The sequence below is a fragment of the Sander vitreus genome, chromosome 7 (genome assembly GCF_031162955.1).
Source record: "Sander vitreus isolate 19-12246 chromosome 7, sanVit1, whole genome shotgun sequence".
NCBI classification, from domain to species: domain Eukaryota; kingdom Metazoa; phylum Chordata; class Actinopteri; order Perciformes; family Percidae; genus Sander; species Sander vitreus.
Window position 1 is genome coordinate 26,879,622 of NC_135861.1, and position 23,523 is coordinate 26,903,144.

The 23,523-nt window shown below is 42.1% G+C and overlaps 1 protein-coding gene across 1 annotated transcript in view; it reads left to right on the forward strand.

The window, feature by feature from the left end:
- The window catches only part of plxna2 (plexin A2), a 208,140-nt gene that overhangs the window by 150,449 nt on the left and 34,168 nt on the right, over nt 1-23,523 (forward strand). Inside the window, exons 15-22 of the mRNA XM_078255710.1 lie at nt 875-1,011; nt 3,025-3,192; nt 6,363-6,456; nt 14,214-14,453; nt 15,821-15,964; nt 16,903-17,137; nt 19,821-19,963; nt 22,250-22,518. Of these exons, the coding sequence (XP_078111836.1) occupies nt 875-1,011; nt 3,025-3,192; nt 6,363-6,456; nt 14,214-14,453; nt 15,821-15,964; nt 16,903-17,137; nt 19,821-19,963; nt 22,250-22,518 (1,430 nt within the window). The remainder of the gene's footprint in view (nt 1-874; nt 1,012-3,024; nt 3,193-6,362; nt 6,457-14,213; nt 14,454-15,820; nt 15,965-16,902; nt 17,138-19,820; nt 19,964-22,249; nt 22,519-23,523) is intronic.

A 23,523-nucleotide genomic window follows, 5' to 3' on the forward strand; every position in this document is an offset into this window, starting at 1 on the left:
AGTAAATGCTCGGCTGCTTTTTCTCACCGATGTTACAGCTGCTACAGCAGTGAAATTCCTCAAAGAACACTTAGCAGAGACTAGAATTGCCACCAATTGCAATTTACTCTTATTGCAGGCCACCTTAAAAAAAATACATTCACAGAAGCGTTCTTCAATTTTCACTATAAGACACATCTCTTTCAGCCAGCAGTACTTTAACACTCGGCAAAAGGGCAGTGTAAATGACACTGAGTGCATTTAGTTGTTTTTAAATTGTTTTATGTTTGTGCACACAGAGGCATGTGTGCTTGTCTGTGTACGTGTGTGTGCCTGCATATGCGCGTGTGTGTTCACATTACGACGGGCTGTCTGCTTGGATATTTCTCCATTTGTCTGTGTGAAGGCGGGCTAGCTGCCTGCAGCTGTAAACACTAGTTATTTTCAGACTGTCTTTAAAAAGCTTCACTCAGACACAACCCAGCGCGCGCGCATACACACGCACACACACACACACACACAGGAGGAGGATCTCTTAGGGAATCTAAGAGCTCCTGGTTTTATCCTCTTTTCTTCCACCAGCGCTGCACTCTACTGCCATCGGCCTTGCAATATAGATAACTGTAATTTGCTGGGGATCTGTGATATTATGTGAAGGTTTCACAGAGGTACCACAGAGCAGGGAATGAGCAGAATGAAAGAACAAAGCAAAGGGCAGACTAAAAGATGCAGAGCTGTTAACTGTGCAGCATGCCCTGTTTTACCTGAGAAAATACCTTTTAGTTTGCCTTTTGGTCCTTTGCTTTGTTCTTTCATTCTGCTCCTTCCCTTTTCCTTTGTTGTGCTCTCACAGCCCCTCTTAACCTCTCTTTCTCTGCATCTCTCTGTTGTGTAGACTCCCACAGTCACAGGTCTGTCCCCGAGTAGAGGTCCAGAGTCTGGGGGCACCAAAGTAACCATAATGGGAGAAAACCTTGGTGCCGGCAGCAGTGTCAACGTTCAGTTTGGAAACCAGACATGCGAGTACTTTGGGTGAGACTTTCCTCTTGCACACAGTTAAACCATAAAAGTGCTATTAGTAGCCTATAAAGTTTAATTTGCTAAAACAGCCTGCATGATCAGGCTTTTGTTTAACACGGACTATTCATGGAGAAAGGCTTTTTATCGTACTTGCACATTAAGATGAGGTGGAAACTAATTGAGTAAAGTGCAAATGAAAGACACAAATTCTAATTTCACAGTTAACAGTTATCATTACAGTATGTGGATTTTAAGAGGTGAAACTGATCCACTCACTGTGAATGTTAAGTTGTCCCCTACATTAAGTGATTTAAACGTGACATGTTGTAAAAAGTTTTTTTTATTATAAAGCAGGTTGAGGTGCTATATAAATACTGTGAAAGTATCAAAAGCACAGATAAATGCATGCAGACTCTATTCAGAAACTGTGCCTTTAAACGAGCCATCAGGACTTCCGTACGGTTGTGATGTCACAACTATACTGTATATAGGTAGAAAGTGCCGCTACAGTGCCGTTACAGTCATTCCCCGGCTGCAATGAGGGTGCAGAGACGTAGAGAGCATAGATGCGAGGATTTAAAGAGACAGGCGCTAAAACAGAGCGTTTCAGACAAAGGGTGAATAGTATTGAAAGTATTGAAAAAATGCATTTTTAAACATTAAAGCCCGTAAACATGCTATAGTAGAAACCCTAAATACAAGTATGAACCTGAAAATGAGCATTATATGTCCCCTTTAAACAAAGTGTAAAAACAAAAAAGTAAAGAGCAATAGTAACATTTCATTATTATTCATATGTCATTATTATTAAACATTTTTATTTAATTTTCAGAACAAATAAAATACATCACACAGGCAGTGGTGAACGAAGCATAGGAGAAACCGCATGTAAAACACCTGCAACAATTGATGAAAATGTTAGTTATATAGCATGCTGTGAGAAAATGAAGAAGAAAAAAAAGATAATGTGTATTACTCCCATTAAAGAAGCTGCTATATTGCACGACTTTCTTGTATTTTCCCCCCCTCTTGATATTACTGAGAAATCCCCGAGGGGAAAGCCTCCCTCGCTCCCTCTCTCAGAAAGTTGTGTAAATCTTAATAAGGTTTTGATGACCTACTGCATTAAACCATGTAATAATAGCTTCCAGGAAGCCTGGTGCTCCTATGGCTCTTTCCTCTTTTTCACCCCCCTCCACTAACATTCTATCTTTCTATCATTTTGTCCATCTGGTCTCACTCCCTGTTTCTTTTCTATTCTCTTGTCTCTCACTCTCACAGTTTTCTTCCATCTCACTCCACCCGTCCCTCCTTCCCTCTCGGAGTTGCTCTCACATACCCTCCCTCTACTTTCTACTCCTGTATGCATCTATTTTAAGTAGTCTGTCTGTAATGTTCTTAAGGTTGAGGAGTCAAGCCAGCTTTAATGAGATATGGGGCTAATTACTGGTTTGTGTTTCTCCACTGTATTCCTGGCTCGGGAGGGAGAAAAGGATAGTGGGGGCCGTTCTCCTCTGCTAATGAATTGGGACAAATTCAGGGGGTGGGCAGGTAGAGCATGGAGCCGTGGAGAGGGGAGGGGAACGCACAGTAGCACATAACATAGGTGGAGGTAAACTCTGAATAAACTCTGAACTCTGAATAATGTACCATGTTTAAGGGTTTGTATTACAAATGCCCCCCCATGCAGTTATCAGAGCTCATAGTTATTTTTACCATTGAATAACAGGTTTACTTGTTTATTGCTTTGTTCTAACTAATTATAATACAGAGGTAATTACAGAACAGGACTGGAAGTACAAAACACATAATATATTCTGTTCTTGTAGGGGGTGTTTTTTGCTCTGCTAAATAGAAGCTCAATGTTCAGATAAATACTGTAAATGAATAAATCATGCATAAAGTGTACCTTCAGTTTGACTTTTGAAAACATGCAGATACTTTCTGCACTCACATGTTGCTTTTCATACAGACGCCCATTGCTTTATACAGATGTAAATAATTCCTATTATGCTTCACTTGTAGACGGACCATGACGGAGATAGTGTGCTACTCTGCCCCTTCACTGTCTGGGGTCGGCCAAGTGCAGATCAGTGTGAGCGTGGACCACGCACAAATCAGGGAGAGCCTCACCTTCGAGTACATAGAAGACCCCACCGTCCAGCGCATCGAACCAGACTGGAGCATTGCAAGGTAAAGTCACAACACTTTTCTTATGCATATTGCACAATATACACTCCACTAGCCTCACATTGCCAGACCAATCTCCACAGCGCTGTGGAGTAAGGTCTGGCTACACCACACATACATTCGAAGATAGATGCATTTCTTTAAACCAATCACAATCGTCTTGGGAGGCACTAAGCTCTGGACGCAGCGACGGTGGCTCTGCTAAACAGTCTCTGTAAGGAAATGGTTTTGGTGCAATTGCATATTTGCACCCCGCAAAATAAAACGCCACATACAATATTAAATTAACTGTTCACACAAAACAGTAACGTGAGCTTTGTGAATTAGCTGGATACATGGTTAAACGTGATTTGCTCCTACCAATGTATCGCCGTGTGTACTTCGTCCACAGCAATCCCACCATTTGATCCCAAAATGTCTCAGTTAGAGTGTAAACATATTCTTTGTAAATCTTTATAATCATTCCCCGCAAGAACCAAGAAGGCCTGCCTTATTGCACGATCCAAATTTTCTTCAAAACTCGCCATTTTCAGCGTGTAGCTTGCTAGCTCGAAGTTTGTTGTTATTTCCCGAAGCGAACAGAGTTTGAGAACGTCAACAAACAGAGAGCCAAAGGTGAGGGACATCCGGCGTGTGGATGTCAGGCAATAATCTTGGAAATATACTTCTGTTGATCCAGACTTACACTTCACAGACTGTATGTGTGATGTTATTTTATCCACATCCTCACCAACTAACACTGAGCTTCTGTCACCCAGACTAAGGATTTCCTCCCCCCGATCCAGAGCTTTAGAGCCAGCCAGTCCAAGCCAGTCCTGGCCAGTGGCAAAAAGCAGACACAAGTCAATATTGCACTTTCAATTACTGTGCAGTTCTCTTCCAATTAGTCTGAATCTGATAGAAGTGCCACAGCTCACAGATTGGAGAGGATAGTTACTGTTGAGACTGAGATTCTCCTATCGAACTCAATGTTGATCCATCTGTTGAACGTCTTTGGCAGATAGATATACACACACACACACACACACCATACACTAATAATTAAAAGGAAGAGAGGGATAAAGACGAAACAGCGACTTAGTAGAACAATGTGCTATCAGGGGTGTGAGTCGACAGCAGATGGCTCGGGCTTAGAGACAGAGTGTGATGGCACAGAGGGAAAAGAGATGAGAGAGGGAAGGACATAATATTGGTCATCTTTCTTTGCTTTAAAAAAAAAGATAGATAGATAGATACAGTGGGGCAAAAAAGTATTTAGTCAGCCACCAATTGTGCAAGTTCTCCCAATTAAAAAGATGAGAGAGGCAACTCTCAACTATGAGAGACAAAATGAGAAAAACAAATCCAGAAAATCACATTGTAGGATTTTTTATGAATTTATTTGCAAATTATGGTGGAAAATAAGTATTTGGTCAATAACAAAAGTTCATCTCAATACTTTGTTATATACCCTTTGTTGGCAATGACAGAGGTCAAACGTTTTCTGTAAGTCTTCACAAGGTTTTCACACACTGTTGCTGGTATTTTGGCCCATTCCTCCATGCAGAGCTTCTCTAGAGCAGTTATGTTTTGGGGCTGTCGCTGGGCAACACGGACTTTCAACTCCCTCCAAAGATTTTCTATGGGGTTGAGATCTGGAGACTGGCTAGGCCACTCCAGGACCTTGAAATGCTTCTTACGGAGCCACTCCGTCGTTGCCCAGGCGGTGTGTTTGGGATCATTGTCATGCTGAAAGACCCAGCCACGTTTCATCTTCAATGCCCTTGCTGATGGAAGGAGGTTTTCACTCAAAATCTCACGATACATGGCCCCATTCATTCTTTCCTTTACACGGATCAGTCGTCCTGGTCCCATTGCAGAAAAACAGCCCCAAAGTTCAAACAGGTGCCATTAATACAGGTAACGAGTGGAGGACAGAGGAGCCTCTTAAAGAAGAAGTTACAGGTCTGTGAGAGCCAGAAATCTTGCTTGTTTGTAGGTGACCAAATACTTATTTTCCCGAGGAATTTGCAAATAAATTCATTAAAAATCCTACAATGTGATTTTCTGGATTATTAAGTGTACCTATGATGAAAATTACAGGCCTCTCTCATCTTTTTAAGTGGAAGAACTTGCACAATTGGTGACTGACTAAATACTTTTTTGCCCCACTGTAGATAGTAGGGCTGCACAATATATCAGGGTATCAACCGGGGCAATAAACACATTGTGAAAGGCTGCGACATATTGTGAAAGACACTCAGAGATCTTTAATATCAGTAGAAAACTGCACTTTAAAATTAATTAAAAAAAAATAAAAATTTAAAAACTGTCATTACATTTTTTTAGTGGTGCCGTTTCAGTTCAATGTTCAAAAAAGAATGCTGGAGATGATTTCCTTCCATTTGTTTTGAATTCAACAAGCAATGTGTTGTATTTGAGAAGAATACTTGAGGCAGCAGAAATGCTGAAAACATAGATAAATAGATGGATAGGTAGATGGATGGATAGATAGATAGATAGATGGATGGATAGATAGCATCCAGCGTGTGAGTAGCTGAATATATCATTTAATTAGCTTTGACAGAACAATGTCCATTTGCAGTAACTCACTATCCACAGTGTTAGAGTGAAACCAGAGCCTAATACCACGGATACCACGGAGACATCTGACATTTATTATTGCAACAGCTCTTGCCTGATATCATCTTTATTCTGCATGCCACAAAAACAACAAACCCACAACCCAAACAGCTGCCCAGAGAGCTAGCACATCCAGCAGTGCTGCTTTGTCCACTTAAGCCCAGCACCACCACTGCATCCTTATAAGCTTGAGCTGCTTTGGTATTTAAAACACAAATCTGCACCAATTGATTGTAGCCGGCAAAGTCAGTCAAAAAGCATCTCTAATCATCCCCCAGCTCCAAAGGCTGTTATCTCCTAAAAGAAACGGGAGGATGAAAGACAGTTTGATGCGCTTATTTAACGACTGATGGTGAATATTCTGAAGAGGTAGATCAGGGTAAGAAAGTTTAGTTGGATTGGCTTTCTTATTTGTTTTCCTGTTTCTAAAATCTATCTTTCTTTCTTCTTGAATTGATAAAAGATAAGGCAGAGAAATGAGACGGCAATCGACAAACATGGTTATTTAAAACCTGTGGAGTAAATTGTTTCTACTTGTGTTTTTTCCTCAGTGGCCACACCCCCCTGATGGTGACAGGGACCAATCTGGACGTGGTTCAGGAGCCCAGGATCCGAGTCAAATACGCCGGCCGAGAGTCTGTCAATGTAAGAACCACTATAATCTTAACCATGGGGCGAGTACAGAATGTACTCCCTGAATACACCTACTACTACTTACACATCATGCTGGAAAATGTATGCTAACAAGGTCCTGCTTGACTCACCAAATACTGTTATACAAGCAAGCTAAGGGATGTTTAGCTTGGGTGGGGGAAAAAAAGTACTATCTCTACTAAGAGCCCCTGCAGCTTTCTACGCTTCCCTAACGTCTTCTCAAGCACTCCAACGAGCATCTGAATAATGCAACTGGCACTGAAAGTGGTCTGCATGCAGTATTTAATTAAGAGTTTACGCTAAATTGTCTACATCTCCACTCCACACCCCAGCCCCCACCTGCTAAGCCCTGGTGGGTTTTACTGTGGCACTAGTCCTCCTGAACAACATTTTTTCAAAAGAGCAAAAAAGGTCCTTGCAAAAAAAGGCTCTTCTTGCAAAAAAAAATTTAAAAGCCTTAATTTAAATGGCTATTTCATATTGAAGTCTTAGTACATTAAAACATAGAACTGGGCAGCAACCCACGTGTATCAGCACAAACGGCCTTCTTCAGGGTTTTTCACTTGTTTAAGGAAAAAGTAAGTTTTTTTTAAGGATACTTTTACAGGTAATGGAGCAGGATGGAGGATGGGTAGAGTTTGAGGGAAAAGGGGTGTGGGTGGGTCAGTGGGGGGAATGTTGGAGGTGTGCGTGATTGTGGGCAAGGAGACTCCTAATGGGTTTCAATGGAAGATTAACTGCGGTCAGAAGGCTTTGGTCAGCATAAAGAGCCTGTGTATAATCAAAGTCTCGGCTGTGGGAAATCGTTACAAATTGCATTGGAGCCGCTGTCCTGGGGCTCCTTGTTTAATTCAGAGGATGGGATTTCCTTTCTGTGGTCTGGGGAGGGCAGACAAATGGACCAAAGGTGAGTGGGAAGGATAGAGTGTGAGAGGTGGGCAGAAGGAGAATACGTAAAAGAAAAGTGCTCTGTTGGCACATACTGTAACCAGTCTTACGCATTACACTTTTGTATATAGCTGCCTAAATCTCATGCCTCATTTATAGAATCTCAGGACAGGTTAGTACACATGTATGCGAACACAAAAAACTCCTCAATGCCACGTCAGACTTGTAGAATTCCACACAGATTTGTCCCAAACGTACCTCCTTCGCCTCTGCAATTCCAACCTCCCATCCCTGACATTAGTCTTCTAAAATTGGCCTTAAATGTCTGACTTGCTTAGGGAATGTTCCTTTACTAAAAATCCTAATTCTGCCATAGGCCTTTTGTGCTTCTTCTTGTAAGGACACAGTTTCCCTCAAAGACCTTTGTGAGTTATGAAACAGTAGTAATTACTAGAGATGTTCTGAATACCGATACCAGTATCGGAAAACCCTCCGGTACTTCCTAAAATTCTGGTATCGGGATCAGCAAGTACTGGAGTTCTTTTTCCGTTATGTCTCACTGTCAAACAAAACTTATGTTCAATGTTTGTGTTTGTTCATGTTTTATAAAGAGTTTAAGCTGAGCCAGGCCCGACAACAATCATATCACATCCATACAAGGATTGTAGTTTAGAGCTGTTAAAACATAATATATGTCACACTGGTATCGGATCTATACTCGGTATCGGAATCGGTATCCAGAAGCTAATAATGGTATCAGCCCATCTATAGTAATTACAAGTAGAAGATGGATCCGTGCCGTTTTATGTTTAGGGAAGACTAAAGTGACTTGGTGAGCGAGAGACTTCTGGAGACCTGGCGAAATGGGATTTGACTCGTGTGGGTGCCGCACTGTCTGATTTGTCAGTTCCCGAGGCTTTGAAAAAAGAGTTGTTCATCTCCACCCTGCCTCGTCTCTTCCAGCTCCCCACCTAGCGCCTCGCAAAAGAAGCCTGTGTCACTGTGTTGATTGGCCCTACAGCCACAGAGAATGAATTTCTATTAAATGCTGAGGTTACAATTACCCATCCTTCATCTCGAACCCCCCACCCCCGTCTACCGTTTTCCCCTTTTGTCACTGGAGGAAAGCAAACAGCAAAGCAGCCTATAGCAATAAGAGCTGCTGTCTGTCAGCCAGCCTTGAAATGATCACCTGTCTGCCTGTAAATTGCCTCTCTACTCTCCCTCCATCGTGTCACCTGCAAAGATTCACAAAGAAACCGGGAGAGGGAAGGGAAAAAAAACCCTTCCAATTTTCTTTGTGAAATGCTCTGTGTCTGCCACAGGATTCACAATTGAAACATTTATCATAATCTTCATCAAAGCTAAAAGGGTTATTTTCCCTCCTCCGGAACATTTTCCTGTCCCAGAAAGATTACATCCACCATATTTGTAACACTTGAGGTGCATTTGCAGCTGCTGCTGATCATAGAAAGTGGGTGTGTGAGGCTCCTATCATGTCTCGGCCAATCAAGCTGATTGTCTAATACCCTGACCACTTAAGGCGCCAACTATTTCTATAGGCAATGGTAATGGACACTCAGAACTTACAATTTACATGTTCACAGTGGTTTTGTATTTTACGCTGCATGCATGTGTTTTACAATTACATCTCAACAGTATCAGCATCATGAGTGGCTCATTGAATCATCATGGCATCTTGACAGCCACAGTGTAAAGGACTACCACCACAGTTCCCTCTTTGACATCTGTGTTGTGTGGCTTCGATGTTGACTTTAAGAGAAGAAGAGCCACTTGTTAATGCATCAAGCAGTGCTTACAGAGGATGTTTGAAATGAGTCACACCCTCACCCTCATGATTTCTTTTACTTCCAGCGTGGCACACATCTTAGAGGAAAATCAAACCACTGACTTTGGCTTTGTACTTAACTTAACTTAGCTTAACTTAAATACCACACAACATTTATGGACGGATCTAAGCCCAAATAAGAATTACGGGTAGGGTTGGTAATGTTGAAAAGCAAGCAAGATTTGAAAGTAGCATCTCCTCGGGGCTCCGGCTAACCCCACCCGTCGCTGCTTCAGAGCAGAGCGGAGAAAGGACCGCAATTTGACTTCATGGCTCATTCACCGGTAAGCAAACAGCTAATATTATCAAACCCAATGTTTAGAACAAACATGACTACTGTTAGCAATGCGCTACAACGTGCATTGAGCTCAGACTCGTACACGGGAGGGGTAGAGTACGCGCAGCGGGGCGTGGAGGCATTTCATTGGTTCTTTCCAAGTGGACTGCAAGGCTGTGATTGGTGGGCGTTTTTACAGGATTACAGCAGCTGCAGATGAAAGATCTTTTTCACGCCTTTTTTCAGAGCCCATAAGTTATTTATTGCTGTCGGGGTGTAAAGACCATTTCAGACAATATATCTAAAAAGTGTATATTAGAAATAGTTACCAACCCTGCCTTTTAAGCGGTTAGTTATTTGGAACAGCAGGAAGGCAGGGAAATAGAAAGTGTAGGAGTAATTAGTACAGGAACAACGAAATAGCCAGTGACTAGCTAGCCTCCAGATGACATTTGACTGTGCGACCCCTCACATTTCTCCTACACGCATCTCCACAGCCAGATAATCTTATCCCTTATTCCTCTCTCTCGCTCTCTCTCTCTCTCTCTCTCTCTCTCTCTCTCCTCTCTCTCTCTCTCTCTCCCCCTCCCTCTGTCTCTCTGAATCCTACCCTGGCCAGAGACCTTTGGATGGTTGAGTGGGCTGTAGCAGCACAGTAGATCATGGTAATGTATTCAGCCAGAGGGGTTGGAGTTTTTACTGCCTTAAAACGCCCAGGCTCCATCCAACACTAGAGAAAAGAAGACAGATGAGGCCAAGATTCCAATTATTTTCTCTATCTGTTGACCTCAGTTCACTTTATCAATGCTGAACAATGTGTAGCTTGCCTCTTCACATGGCCTGAAGGAATGGATGTTTTATTGTACACTCTGAATTGGGTAATATACAGGATTTTGTTTTTATTGAGAAAGATAGCAAAATGGCATGTTGTGGAATAAAAGCAGTGTAATGTCATACATTGTAGCATCCTGCTGAGAAGTAAATGAAGGGGTGAAAACGAATCTTGTCATTCAGTAGAGTGGAAATGCAGTAAGCGCTACAAATAATTTTGTAGAGTACGCAGAATGCGCTATACATTAATACAAAATACCTAAAATCCACTTATTGAAGGCCAGAAAAGTCATGCACAGGTGTCTTGATGTTCTGAAATATAGCCATTTGGTGCCCCAGCCACAGAGGAACCTCAAACGCCCCATTTTCTTTATCAAATCCCACATTGACCCATTTACCCATCACTATTTTACCCGCTCATCACTTTGTATTGACACACACATTGTCACACTCACTGCCTGAAAGACATCCTACATGGCAGTTTTTTATCCTGACAGGATTCGGCGAAGGGAAGGATTTACTTAAGTAAAGCGAGAGAGAGAAAGTGAGGACAGTGTCTGAAGAAGAAAAAAACAACCTCACAGTATCCATATCCGGCAGAGCAGATGGTACTGTAGTCAGAGCTGTAGTTGACTTGCAAATGCCTCGCTGTTCCATCGTGACAGTCACGAGGATGCTGTCGGAGCATCTGGGCCTGTCTACGTAACATGTCACCATGCCAACAGTAAGAAAGCAGCCCATGTCAAACTTAACATTGAACCCTTTAATCCATTAAACCTTTTAATTCCTGTATACTGATACTGAAGATACTGTACTAGTGGGTAAAGAAATTCACATGATCTATTCCTAAATGCTGTTGAGGCAGTGTTAAACTGTAAACCAGTGATCTTTTAAAGGTACTTTATTTTCACATGCACATACATAGCATAGCGAAATTCATTCTCATTCTCATTCTCAAGGGAGCAGTGGGCAGCCATTTACAGCGCCCGGGGACCAACTCCAGATCTGATTCATTGCTGTGCCTTGATCAAGGGCACTGACTAGAGAACCTAGTACATGTTTTTTGATGGTGGAGGAAACTGTAGCATCTGGAGGAAACCCATGCAAACATGGGGACAACATACAAACTGAAATACAGAAAGGCCCAGAATGACCTGGATTTGAACCCAGAGCCTTCTTGCTGTGAGGCCACAGTGCTAACCATTGGGCTACCAACAGGGGGTCCGTGACCCCTTAGGGGTTCCTCAGAGTCACTCAAGTTGAACGTTTTTTTTTCCCCCAAAAAATAAATGATGTTGGAAACTACAATATACATTAACATGAATCCAACATATTATTAGCAAAGATAAATCGGCCTATCCGTAAGCTTGCTGGCCTATGCAGTAGGTAAGGTAGCCATCCACAGATATAGTTAACCCCTGTGTTGTCTTCCCAATCGACCATGAACTCGTTGTCTTTCCAGGGACAAAATTGAAAATAAACTTTTTTTGGCCCTTTTTTTTGATGGTTTTGAAGCTTTTTCAAACGTTTTAGTCACTTATTTTAACTCATGGTCAAGAAACCTAATTTATATGACATTATACCTAACTTTTGAGTTTAAAAAAAGCAGAAATTATGATTTATTTTGACTAATAGTTAATATCAAAGGATGTTGAGTGGATCACAGACTGGTACATGTCAAAGTTTAGTCACGATACTGTTTTGAAACCATTTAAACAATTCTTTTTTGGGCAATTTGATTGAAAGAAACCCATATTTCTGATATAAAAAAAACTTTAGAAGTGGGTCAAATTTGACCCGAGGAAAACACAAGGGTTAAGCTTAAGGATTCACTGTGCCTTCCACATGTATGTCTGACATTAAAACATGATATTTGAATATGTAAATAATTATTATTTTAATAGCTTAGTATATAGTTGGGGAACCATAAAAAGGTATAGGCTTTAGGCCACCCTACACGTTATTGTAGGCCCAGTTTATTATGCTAATAACTCAATTTTATACAATATACTATATGTAGTAGGGGGGTCCCTGCTCATCTCTTTCCTTGGCCTAAAAAACGTTGAAGACCCCTGCTGTAAAAACCAATATCATCACACATTGTTTTACAAGTTAGCTATGAATATGTATTGCTCTTATATATTTGATTTTTAGCTGTTCAAATTCTTTAATTAGTTACTTCTGTCTTACAGTGAAAGTGCATTTCTAAAGCCTAAACTTTGTGAAAGTATGTCAGGAGTCCTATCTGGCTGTGCTATCTATTTTTAAAAGGGCTTATCTTTTCACTCTTGTCACGCACTGCTACTGTAGCGTAAAGTGGGGAATTCTAAAGAAAAATGTCCCAAGACCAGGGAAAGCTACAGCGGAGCATCTGGGCCTTGTAGTGCAGCTACAGACTGAGATGTGTTGCTGTATGTGTTGCTGTATGTGTCGCTGTGACAGCTGTAATGTTGGAAATGTGTTTCTTTCACCTATATGCCAGGATTTTGCAGAGCCTATATAGCTTAATCATTTAGTCGATCGACAGAATATTAACCAGCAGCTGTTTTGATCAAATCAAATGATTGTTTAGGTCATTATTTAAGCAGAAATGCCAAACATTCTCTTGTTTCATTTTCTCAAGAATTGAGGATTTGTGATTTTTCTCTGTTTTTATATGACTGCAAACTGAATGTCTTTGGTTTTGGACTGTTGGTTGAGCAAAACAAGACATTGGAAGATATCACATTTGGCTTTAGGACATTTTAACAGACATTTTCAGTGTTTTCTGCATTTAAAAAGCCAAACAATTAGTGGACTTATTGAGAAAATAATGATGATGGTAATAATCAACAGAAAAATCAGTAATTAAAATAATCGTTAGTTGCAGCCTAAAGTCATATAAAGGCACTGGTGAATAAGGTGTGCTGATCTTTGACTTAAGTAAAAGTAGCAACACCACAGTGTTGGTGTGTAAGCAGCTTTGTGCTCACCTTGCACCATGCTGGCTACACACAATGAGTTTGCGTTGATCTCCCTGGCTTGCTCCCGAGCAGCAGAGAACAGGTAGGAGGCGTGGTAGTCGCTAGCATTCACCAGCTTTGATGATATTTACCTCTAATTAAGTTTCTTCCCCAGAGAGAGTGAGCTGGGAGCGAACGAAAGGAGATAAAAACCTTTCCGAGCAGAGTTGCTGTGCAGCAATCAATCCTCTCTTCCCCTTCCCTCTAGAGCTGAGCCGGGGAGGATGGATGGAAGACAGGTCTCTCATCCGGGAACACTGGAGAAAATTAATAAAAGAGCCATAGCTCAAATTCTACCTGAGGAGACAGAGGCGCAATGCCTCCATCCTTTGTGCTTGTTGTCCTCCAGTGTTTTTCAGCAAAGCAGTAGCTGCAATTTATTTCTGATTTTACGGAGGCTTCCTTTACAATGAAGGTGCATTTAATGACCGACAATAAATCCTTTTCTCTAAAAAGAATGAGGGTTTTTATATGCCAATTATTAGGTTGGGGAGCTCCCTGCAGTGTGTGTGTGTGTGTGTGTGTGTGTGTGTGTGTGTGTGTGTGTGTGTGTGTGTGTGTGTGTGTGTGTGTGTGTGTGTGTATGTATGTGTGTGTGTGTGTTGATACCAATGTGTTTCAGTTAAGATTACGCTTTAGTTTAAAACAAACAAAAGGCTTTACAATGGATCAGCTTGAAACTTGGTGTTTTACTTTGGAGCCGGAGGAAAAAAAGGAAACCAAACATCTTGGCTTTGCTGAATTGTCTTAAGTTTATCCTGGACGACTGAATCAAATTTCTTGTTTCATTTCAAGGGGCTCGGACTATCATAGCATGATGCGTAGACTGTTTGAGTGCAACATTTCCCCAATAGCATCTTAAAAAGTGGATTTTTCTCCCGTCTTTTTTCATTCTACCTAGGTGTGTAAAGGAATAAACACCACCTGTATGAGTTGCTTCGCCCCCTCCCTGATGGCAGAGTACAATCCAGGTTTGGACACAGTAAAGCACGCAGACGAGTTTGGGTTCATCTTTAACAACGTCCAGGCGCTGCTGGTCTACAACAACACCAACCTCCTCTACTACCCAAACCCTTACTTTGAGCCCCTCAGCGCCACCGGTGTGCTGGAGCAAAAACCTGGCTCACCCATCATTCTCAAGGTACAGGAAGTACAGATTACTATGCATTTAAATCTACACAACATGGGCGCCTGGGTAGCTCACCTGGTAGAGCGTGTGCCCATATATAGAGGTTTACTCGTCGACGCAGCAGCGCCGGGTTAGACTCCGACCTGCAGCCCTTTGCTGCACGTCGTTCCCCCTCTCTCTCCCCTTTTGTCTTCAGCTGTCATATACAAATAAAGGCCTAAAATGCCCAAAAAAATCTATAATAAAATATAAATCTACAGAACATTTCCTGGTTTAACCCATAGACTGTATGTAAAGAATGGACTTAGCGTCAGTGAAGCCAGGAGTTTGCATTTCAGCTGTCACCACCTTGGTATTTGGAAGCCAGAAGTGACTACATTTGGACAAAAGGGCGGACCTCCGGGTACCAGTGCCGTTCGTCAGCATGTACAGCAGTACACACAGCTGTTTGAAAATCGGCAGACTTTTCTTAAGTTACCAGTAACCAGCTAGCGCTAGCTAGCTAGCTAGGTTGACAGAACACAGAGAAAAATGTTTCTAGGCGCCCAAAAGTGTTCCAATCAACTTTGACGAAGAGAAAACACACAGTAAGAGGGTCAAAGTTTAAGATGAAAACATGGACAACACCAAAAAACAAGTTCAGGTCTCTTTTAATGTACACAGTGCCATAGTTAGCATTGCTAAGCCTCTGTCCTGATTGACAGGTCTGTGTGTAGCCACGCCCCTAAAGCATCCTCTGCTTTATTGTCTATTTCAAAATAAACGGGACCATAATTTACAAAAATTAACATCTCGCTGCATTCAAGAAGACTTGAAACTAGCGATTGAGGCCATAAAGTCATTATTAAATAAACCAAGGCATGACATGGGTTACTTCCCCATAGTCTTCCATAGAATCACACTTCTTTTTTGGTGCCAGTGGACTTCCGCATTGGCTTCACTTTTCACATATGGAAGTTTCCGCTTGGTTCAACCTCCACAGCAGACTTATCACAGTATTCTTACTTTCTCTGGATATCAACATCAGCTAAATAAATATATTCTATTAGATTATTTCTCTCATTATATTGGTTGTAAGAAGTCTTGCAACTGACAGACGTAGAATTTGTTGGGGAATATATTTAATTTTTTCGTCCTGATTACCAGCTGTCCCCACTTACCTCCCCTGTGAAATATATTACCTTGTTTGATCTCAGTATGGAGTCACATTGGGCCGCAGCTGTGCCCCAAACCCAGGGATGTAATTTACAGTGTGTTTAAGGGACATATTGGCTTTGTGGGTTTTTAGAATTGCCTTCATCTTCAATGAGCCATGTGTTTGTGTGTCTGAGTTTTCCCCCTAATTTCGCACCCCTGTGTCCATCTCTGCGTGCCCACAGGGCAGGAACCTGGTTCCCCCAGCATCAGGAGGGGTGAAGCTTAACTACACTGTGCTGATTGGTGAGACTCCCTGCTCTGTCACTGTGTCTGAGAACCAGCTGCTGTGTGAGCCGCCCAACCTCACCGGACAATACAAAGTGATGGTCAGTATGGAAGATGTGTTTGTTAGTGTCTATCTTCCTAACTTTTCCTTCCACTCTATTTCCTGTAATTGTAAATTCTTCTTCATAATAGCTGGCCTCTAAACTCCATTATTCGTGCTCTCATCATTGTTCATTCAGCTGAAGGAAAGAGGTCAAAGGGAGACCAGCATGATTGTGCTTTAGCTGTCAAAAGGTTCTGCTAGAATCCACTGCAATTATTTTTAGTTGCCCGTTCGCTTATTGAGTGCAAGCCCCAGACTATTTCCCTCTCAACATCAGTGTGGAGGTGGCCACATGTGTTTGTACTCAGTATCAATTTCAGCAGGCAATATTTAACTATGTTTTGGCAGGATTTGGCTCATGCATTGCTGGGAATCAGTTATCATGTGATATAAAGATATCAAGACCAGATTTTTGTTGAAACATGATGGGTCGTCCCTCTGTGTTTTTAACACAGACCCTTGTGTTGTCTTCCTGTCGACCATGCAACCTTTTGTTTTTTCTGGGTCAAAATTTTAAATTAAAACTTTTTTTTAAACGCTTTGGTCGTCTTTTTCCCCTTTTTTTTCCGAAATTTTTGTCACTTTTTCCGACGTCTTTGGCGATATTTTTCTGTTTTAAAAAAAAAAAATGTTTTAGTTGTTTTTTTTCCAACGTTCTTTCATCAACTTTTTTGAAATGCTATAACATTTTATAAAAACCCCAAATTCAATGAAAGGAGTGAAGTGATCATTTATTTCTCTTGTGAAGAGCGTTGTATGGAACCATCCACTTTCTTTCTTTTGACAGTTTGGTTGATAGAAACCCAAATTTCTCATATAGAAACATTTTGAAAATGGGTCAAATTTGACTACTTTAAATTTAAATTTGACCCGAAGACAACTACTACAATTACTTAAATATTAATTGCAATGACGTGTGTTTGTGTTTCTCCGCAGGTTCAGGTAGGTGGTCTCCACGTCTCTCCTGGTGCGGTCCACATCATGTCTGACAGCTTGCTGACCCTCCCGGCCATCGTCAGCATCGCCGCCGGCGGAGGCCTCCTCCTCATCATCGTCATCCTCGTCCTCATCGCATACAAGCGAAAGTCACGCGAAAATGACCTCACTCTGAAGCGCTTGCAGATGCAAATGGACAACCTGGAGTCACGAGTTGCCCTAGAGTGCAAAGAAGGTTAGTATTGGAACAGTATAGTCGGCAGACAGACCAAGTGTAGCACTGTGTAGCAGCCTACTGTTAAACTTTAGGGTGACTATGGGTCTACTTTGCTCTAGTCTCACATTGCCAGACCAATCTCCACAGCGCTGCGGAGTAAGGTCTGGCTACACCACACATACATTCTGGGATAGGAGGAAAAAAACGCTCTGGGTTGTTTGCATTTCTTTAAACCAATCACAATCGTCTTGGGCGGCGCTAAGCTCCAGACGTAGCGACGGTGGCTCTGCAAAATAGTCTCTGGAAGGAACTTGTTTTGGTGGAACATTTGCACCCCGCAAAAGAAAACGCCACATACAATATGAAATGAAGTTAACAGTTCACACAATACAGTAACGTGAGCTATTTAAATTAGCTGATACATGGTTAAAATGAATTAGCTCTTACCAGTGTATCTCCGTGTGTACTTTGTCCACAGCAATCCCACCAATCGGTCCCGAAACATCCTAGTTGGATAGGAAATGCTGTAAACATATTCTTTGTAAATCTTTATAATCATTGCCTGAAAGAACCAGCCTGCCTTAGGCTATTGCATTATCCAAATTTTCTTCAAAACTTGCCATTTTTAGCATGTAGCCTGCTAGCTCGAAGTTTGTTGTTGTTTCCCGAAGCGAACAGAGTTTGAGAACGTCAACACACATAGAGAGGAAGGTGAGGGACATGTCAGGCAATTATCCTGGAAATGTACTTCCGTTGATCCAAACTTGATCCATTTAAAGCCAGTCTTTTCAGAGGCTGCTCCATCACTCATGTAGTTGAATGGGGCTGGTGAATGCATTTCACTCGTGCAGACTGTAATCACATAACAGGCATAAATTCTGCATATAGTACAGAAAGTAAATAACTGGTTGTCTATCACAAATTTTGGTCAGAAAGCCATCCTGGTTGTATATCACAACACATATGTTTAGTCAGTTCGGCCTACATGTGTCCCGTCTCGACATGTTGTGAGTCCTTGCAGTTTTTACTGCTTTCTAGTTTGCATGCTGGATACAGACTCACACACAGACTGACACATGAATACAGAGTTTCTCATTAGAGTAACCCCAACCTCCTCCCAGCGAGAGGCACATTATGCTTATTACATCTTACTCACGTCTTAACCGGAGGGGTGATTCCACATTTATCTAATGCATCTAGTGCGTGTCTTTATACCTGTGTGTGTGTGTGTGTGTGTGTGTGTGTGTGTGTGTGTGTGTGTGTGTGTGTGTGTTTTGGTCCCATGAACGCTGTTAAGCGACAGTGACATTGCAACAGTGTTGAACAAAGAGCTGCTCTGAAACACACCTGTCCCTTGTGGCTCGAGGTTAAGAGAGGGCACAGTAGTCCATCTGACCTTTGACCTGCTAGCCAATAGGAGGACCACATCTTTATCTTTATTTTATTTGACAGGGACGGTGTATATTTAATAAATATTTCTATGAATATAGTTTCATCTGCGGTCCCTGGCCAGATGTTACAAGAGGCTCCCTAAAAAGCAAATGAACTAAACAACAGGGGTTGAGGAAAAACACCCATTAACTAAGATAAAAGCAACACTTTGTGATAAAACAAAATCACAATTCACCAAGAGTCAGTTTTACATGGATGCTTTCAGATAAACACTGCTGATTGGCCGCTGATGTCATCATCGGCGGTCATTATAGCCAATCACTGGGATGGCACTTTTGCTTTTTCAGGACCTTATTATGTATCCCCTCCAGCCACCCCTGATCTGCTTTCCCAGTGTTATCACACAGTGGGAAAAAAGCAGCCAATTGCAGCAAACTTTCAGAATGGTCTAATAACAGAGATATGCTGTTGTCAGACAGGCAGGCAGATAGACAGAGCAGGCAAACAGGGGGAAACAGTCCCACACAGGCAGCCTTGGGAAAGGGAAGATTAATGTTTTAACCATTAGCAGTGGCCAGGAGTGCTCTGTCCTGGGGGTCAGATTTAGATGGGTACCTGGGTTCCTCCTTATGAGTATATACACTCCATGTGTACCTGTGAGCCCATGTGTTGGTGTGCAAACCCAGGAGTCTCAGGGGGCCAGGAGGTGAGGGCTAAGACTAAAAAAAAGCTATCGGCTTTTTAGAGATGGCGGAGTTTTGAGGAGGGTGTTAGGGGACTGCTGCTGCTCCAGTGATAGGCTGCAGACAGGGAGCCTCCCCACAGGCGGCGAAGCTGAGCAACAGAGCCGTAGGCCCAAACAGGAGTCAGTCAGGATGGAGCCAATTAACTAGTGCTCACCTGCAGCCTCACACTGAGATGACACACACTCTTTTGGGGCCTTAGCTACAGCCAATTTACCGGCTGGTAGATCAAATTGAGTGAGAAAGGGGAGTGTGTGTGTGTGTGTGTGTGTGTGTGTGTGTGTGTGTGAAAGAGAGAGTGAGGTCTGTGTTTTTTTAAGGGAGAGATGTGAAATATTGAGTTTCCCTGACATGAAGACTATCTTGGGCTTTAACTGTCAGCTTCATGATAACACTAGTAAACACCAGGAAGATAAAAAGGATTCACGTATTTTGGTCCCTGGGGATTAAAGAACACTTTAATTCTCATGCTGCATGTCTCAAGGCTTCCCTCCAACCGGTCTCTCTCTCTCTCTCTCTCTCTCTCTCTCTCTCTCTCTCTCTTTCTTGTCTCCCTTCTCTCCCAGCCTTCGCCGAGCTGCAAACAGACATCAATGAGCTGACCAGTGACCTGGACAGAGCTGGTATCCCCCATCTGGACTACAGGACATACGCTATGAGGGTCCTCTTCCCCGGCATAGAGGATCATCCTGTCCTCAGAGAACTGGAGGTAACCAGAGAAAGACAGAGAGCAAGAAAGAGAGGGATTGAAAGAAAGATGACTGAGACATCTAGGCAGCAAATGCCAGTGGTGTAAGAAGTATTCAGATCCTTTACTTAAGTAAAAGTACAGATACCACACTGTTAAAATACTCAAGTACAACTACAAGTAAAAGTCCTGTATTGAAAATGTTACTAAAGGTATCTAAGTATCATCAGGAAAATGTACTTAAAGTATTAAAAGTACTCAATGCAGAAAAATCCTCACAGTTCTGTGTTTAATGGTCTAATCCAGGGATCTTCAACAGGGGGTCCGGGGCCCCAAGGGGGTCCTCAGCGTCACAGCAGGGGGGTCTCCAAATTAAAAAGTCCTAAAATCTAAGATATGATTAGCAAATATAAATCCCGACTGATGATAGGCTTACTGGCCTATAGATAAGGTAGTCTCTAAGGCCATCCACAGATACAGTTCATCCTAAAGATTGACTGTACCACATGTATGTTTAACATTTAAACATGATTTATAAAACCATGCCAACAATTACTAGACAATTTTAATAGCTTAGTATTGTATGCACCATAAAAAGTTATGTATAAAGGCTTTAGGCCACCCTACACGTTATTGTAGGCCCAATTTAATATGCAACTTCATTTTATACAATGTACAGTATGTAGTAGGGGGTCCCTGCTCCATCTCTCTTTCAGTTAAGGGGTCCTTGGCTTAAAAAAGGTAACATGGTCTAATCCTTTCAGCTGGACTTGTAGGCCGTTATATTGTTGGGTAGTTTAATTTATAATAAAACATCATATTTTATAAACTACATGTTTTGTTTGCAAAAGTCCTAATTTGTAAATTAACTAATAACTAAAGCTCAAGGTAGTAGTATCTTTTTTTTTTTTTTTTTAGATTATGTTTTTGGCATTTAGGCCTTTATTGTGACAGCTTAGACACGAAAGGGGAGAGAGAGAGAGAGAGAGCGTGGGAATGACATGCAGGAATGTGCCACAGGTCGTAATTGAACCTGTGGCCTCTGCGCTCTACCGCTATTCCACCCAGGCACCCACTAGTAACTAAATCTTAATGTAGTGGAGTAAAAAGTACAATATTTCCCTCTGAAATGTAGCAGAGTAGAAGTAATCAAGTAAAGTACAAGTACCTCAAATGTGTACTTAAGTACAGTACTTGAGTAAATGCACTTAGTTACATCCCACCACTGGCAAATGCATAAAGAATAGGCAAGAGAAAGTCAAACTGAGGTTAAAAAGAGAGATAGGGACTCTGCCCTTACCTCTCTCCCTGCAGGGTAACCTCCATAAGCGGCAAAGTGCTTGAGGGGAAAAGGATGCCACTCATCCATTCTACCCTCTGGTGTCACACACACACGGACACACATATAGCCAACAATACTGGGCAGCATACACACACATATATATACACCTCACATGCAAGCTCCCTCATGGAAATCGGGGTCCCAACACATGGCTATTTCATCCACCAGTGGCTGCAGTATGAGGAGTAATGAACTGAGTAATTTCCAATCCTCAAGCAGGACTGTGGGTTCCTCCACTGGGGGGAAAACTGACTGGTTAACACTATTCACTCCTCTTCATGGGGCCAGTGTGGTGCTGGAAAATTAGTTTATTTCATGTGGAACACACAGAGTGGAGTCTAGAGGATGAAGCTATCAGGGATAAAGAGATTCATCGTGATAGGGGTCCACCATTCTATTTGTTGATTGTGTGTTATGCAGGGTGGGATTGGGATTTACCAGGAAGAAGTTGCCTGGTTAGGTAAGGGGGTCAAATTGTCACTTCTGCATAAGCTAGGCATTTTGTGAGCAAAAGGACTCAAATAAGATATCCAAACTTTTTGACAAACAGCGACGTGCACTCAAGTAAAGTGAGTTTTGTCACCTTGGGATTGTCTTACTCTGGCAAGTTATTTGACATTTTGACTTGAAAGTGAAATGGCAGCTAACTCAGTGTACACTGTTTTTTCAAACAGACCCGGGTCAATAATTGATTAAGACCTTCTCATTTACTCCCTGTGAGTGGGAACTTGTGTCTGCCTGGAGTGAAACATGAGTGAGGGGTTGTGGTGCCTTTGAAAAAGAAATCTTTATTTTGTGCGAGACAAAGTCAAGATGAAAGTTAAAGAGCAACAATCCTTTTTCAAAACACATTCAGCTCATTACCATGGACATTTTTTACCGTGCGTTTAATATTGAAATTAGTGGTGGTAACGTATTAGCACTGCTAACTAACGCATTGTTCTCCCTCGCCCTCTCTTGTCCAGGTGTCAGGGAACGGCCAGCAGAATGTGGAGAAGGCCCTGAAGCTGTTTGGCCAGCTCATCAACAACAAGGTGTTCCTGCTCACCTTCATCCGAACACTGGAAATGCAGCGCTCGTTCTCCATGAGGGACCGCGGCAACGTGGCTTCACTTATCATGACGGCCCTGCAGGGGCGGCTGGAGTACGCCACCGACGTCCTCAAACACCTGCTGTCGGACCTCATCGACCGCAACCTGGAGAGCAAGAACCACCCCAAACTGCTGCTGCGCAGGTAACACAGCACACGCTCGAACATGAGGGCTTGGATCAGTTACCGGCGGCTACATTTCAAATGTATTTATGCAACAGCAGTCTATATATATCGACGACGTTTCATTTCCCGGATTGTTCACGTGCCACCGGATAGTCAGCCGGATGTCCCTAATTTTCGGCCAGATGTCCGTCACCTTCCACTTTCTTTGTGTTGGCATTCTAAACTCGGGTCGATTTATGAGGACTACACTCAAAGAAATACCTGTGTATTAACAGTTGTTGGACTGTATTTTATTTATTTTTTTTAAGATTATTTTTTGGGCATTTTCAGGCCTTTATTGACAGAATTGAACTGAAGACATGAAAGGGGGGGGGGAATGACATGCAGCAAAGGGCCGCAGGTCGGAGTCGAACCCGAGCCTCCTCGGCACGGATAGGAGCTATCCGATTTCAAATTGCATAATTTGCGCTCCCACAACTTTTTTCGGCCACGGAGGTTTTGGGAGATTAAAGAAGTTTACACTCATTTTGACATTTTGGGCGGGGTTTTTATGACTTTTTTGTCGTTTTTTTTTTTTTTTTTCAAACTTTCCAATGTTTTTTTCCAATGTTTTTGTTGCTTTTGTTTGAAGTTTGTCGCTTTTTCTTGCATTTTGGAAGTTTTTTTCCAAATTTTAGAAGTATAATAATGCTTTGTGTGAGAGAATTTTATATACAGGCCAAACAGAAAATGTTCTGTATTTTAACTGTAGCTACACACATAATTTCAGTTTTTAATTACAGTTCAAAGTGCAGGTAATGAGCTGCCAGAACAGTTTCTGTTATTTTACGGACTTATTTCTTTGAGTGTATGGTTAACTGCTCCTCAGATCTCTGCAGGGTAAATCCAGACAGCTAGCTAGACTATTTGTCCAATCTGAGTTTTCTGTTGCACGAGCACATGTTCCACCAACACAAGTTCTTTCCCGAGACTATTTTGCAGCGGCACCGTTGCTCCATCTTGCGTTTACGCCACCCATGACGA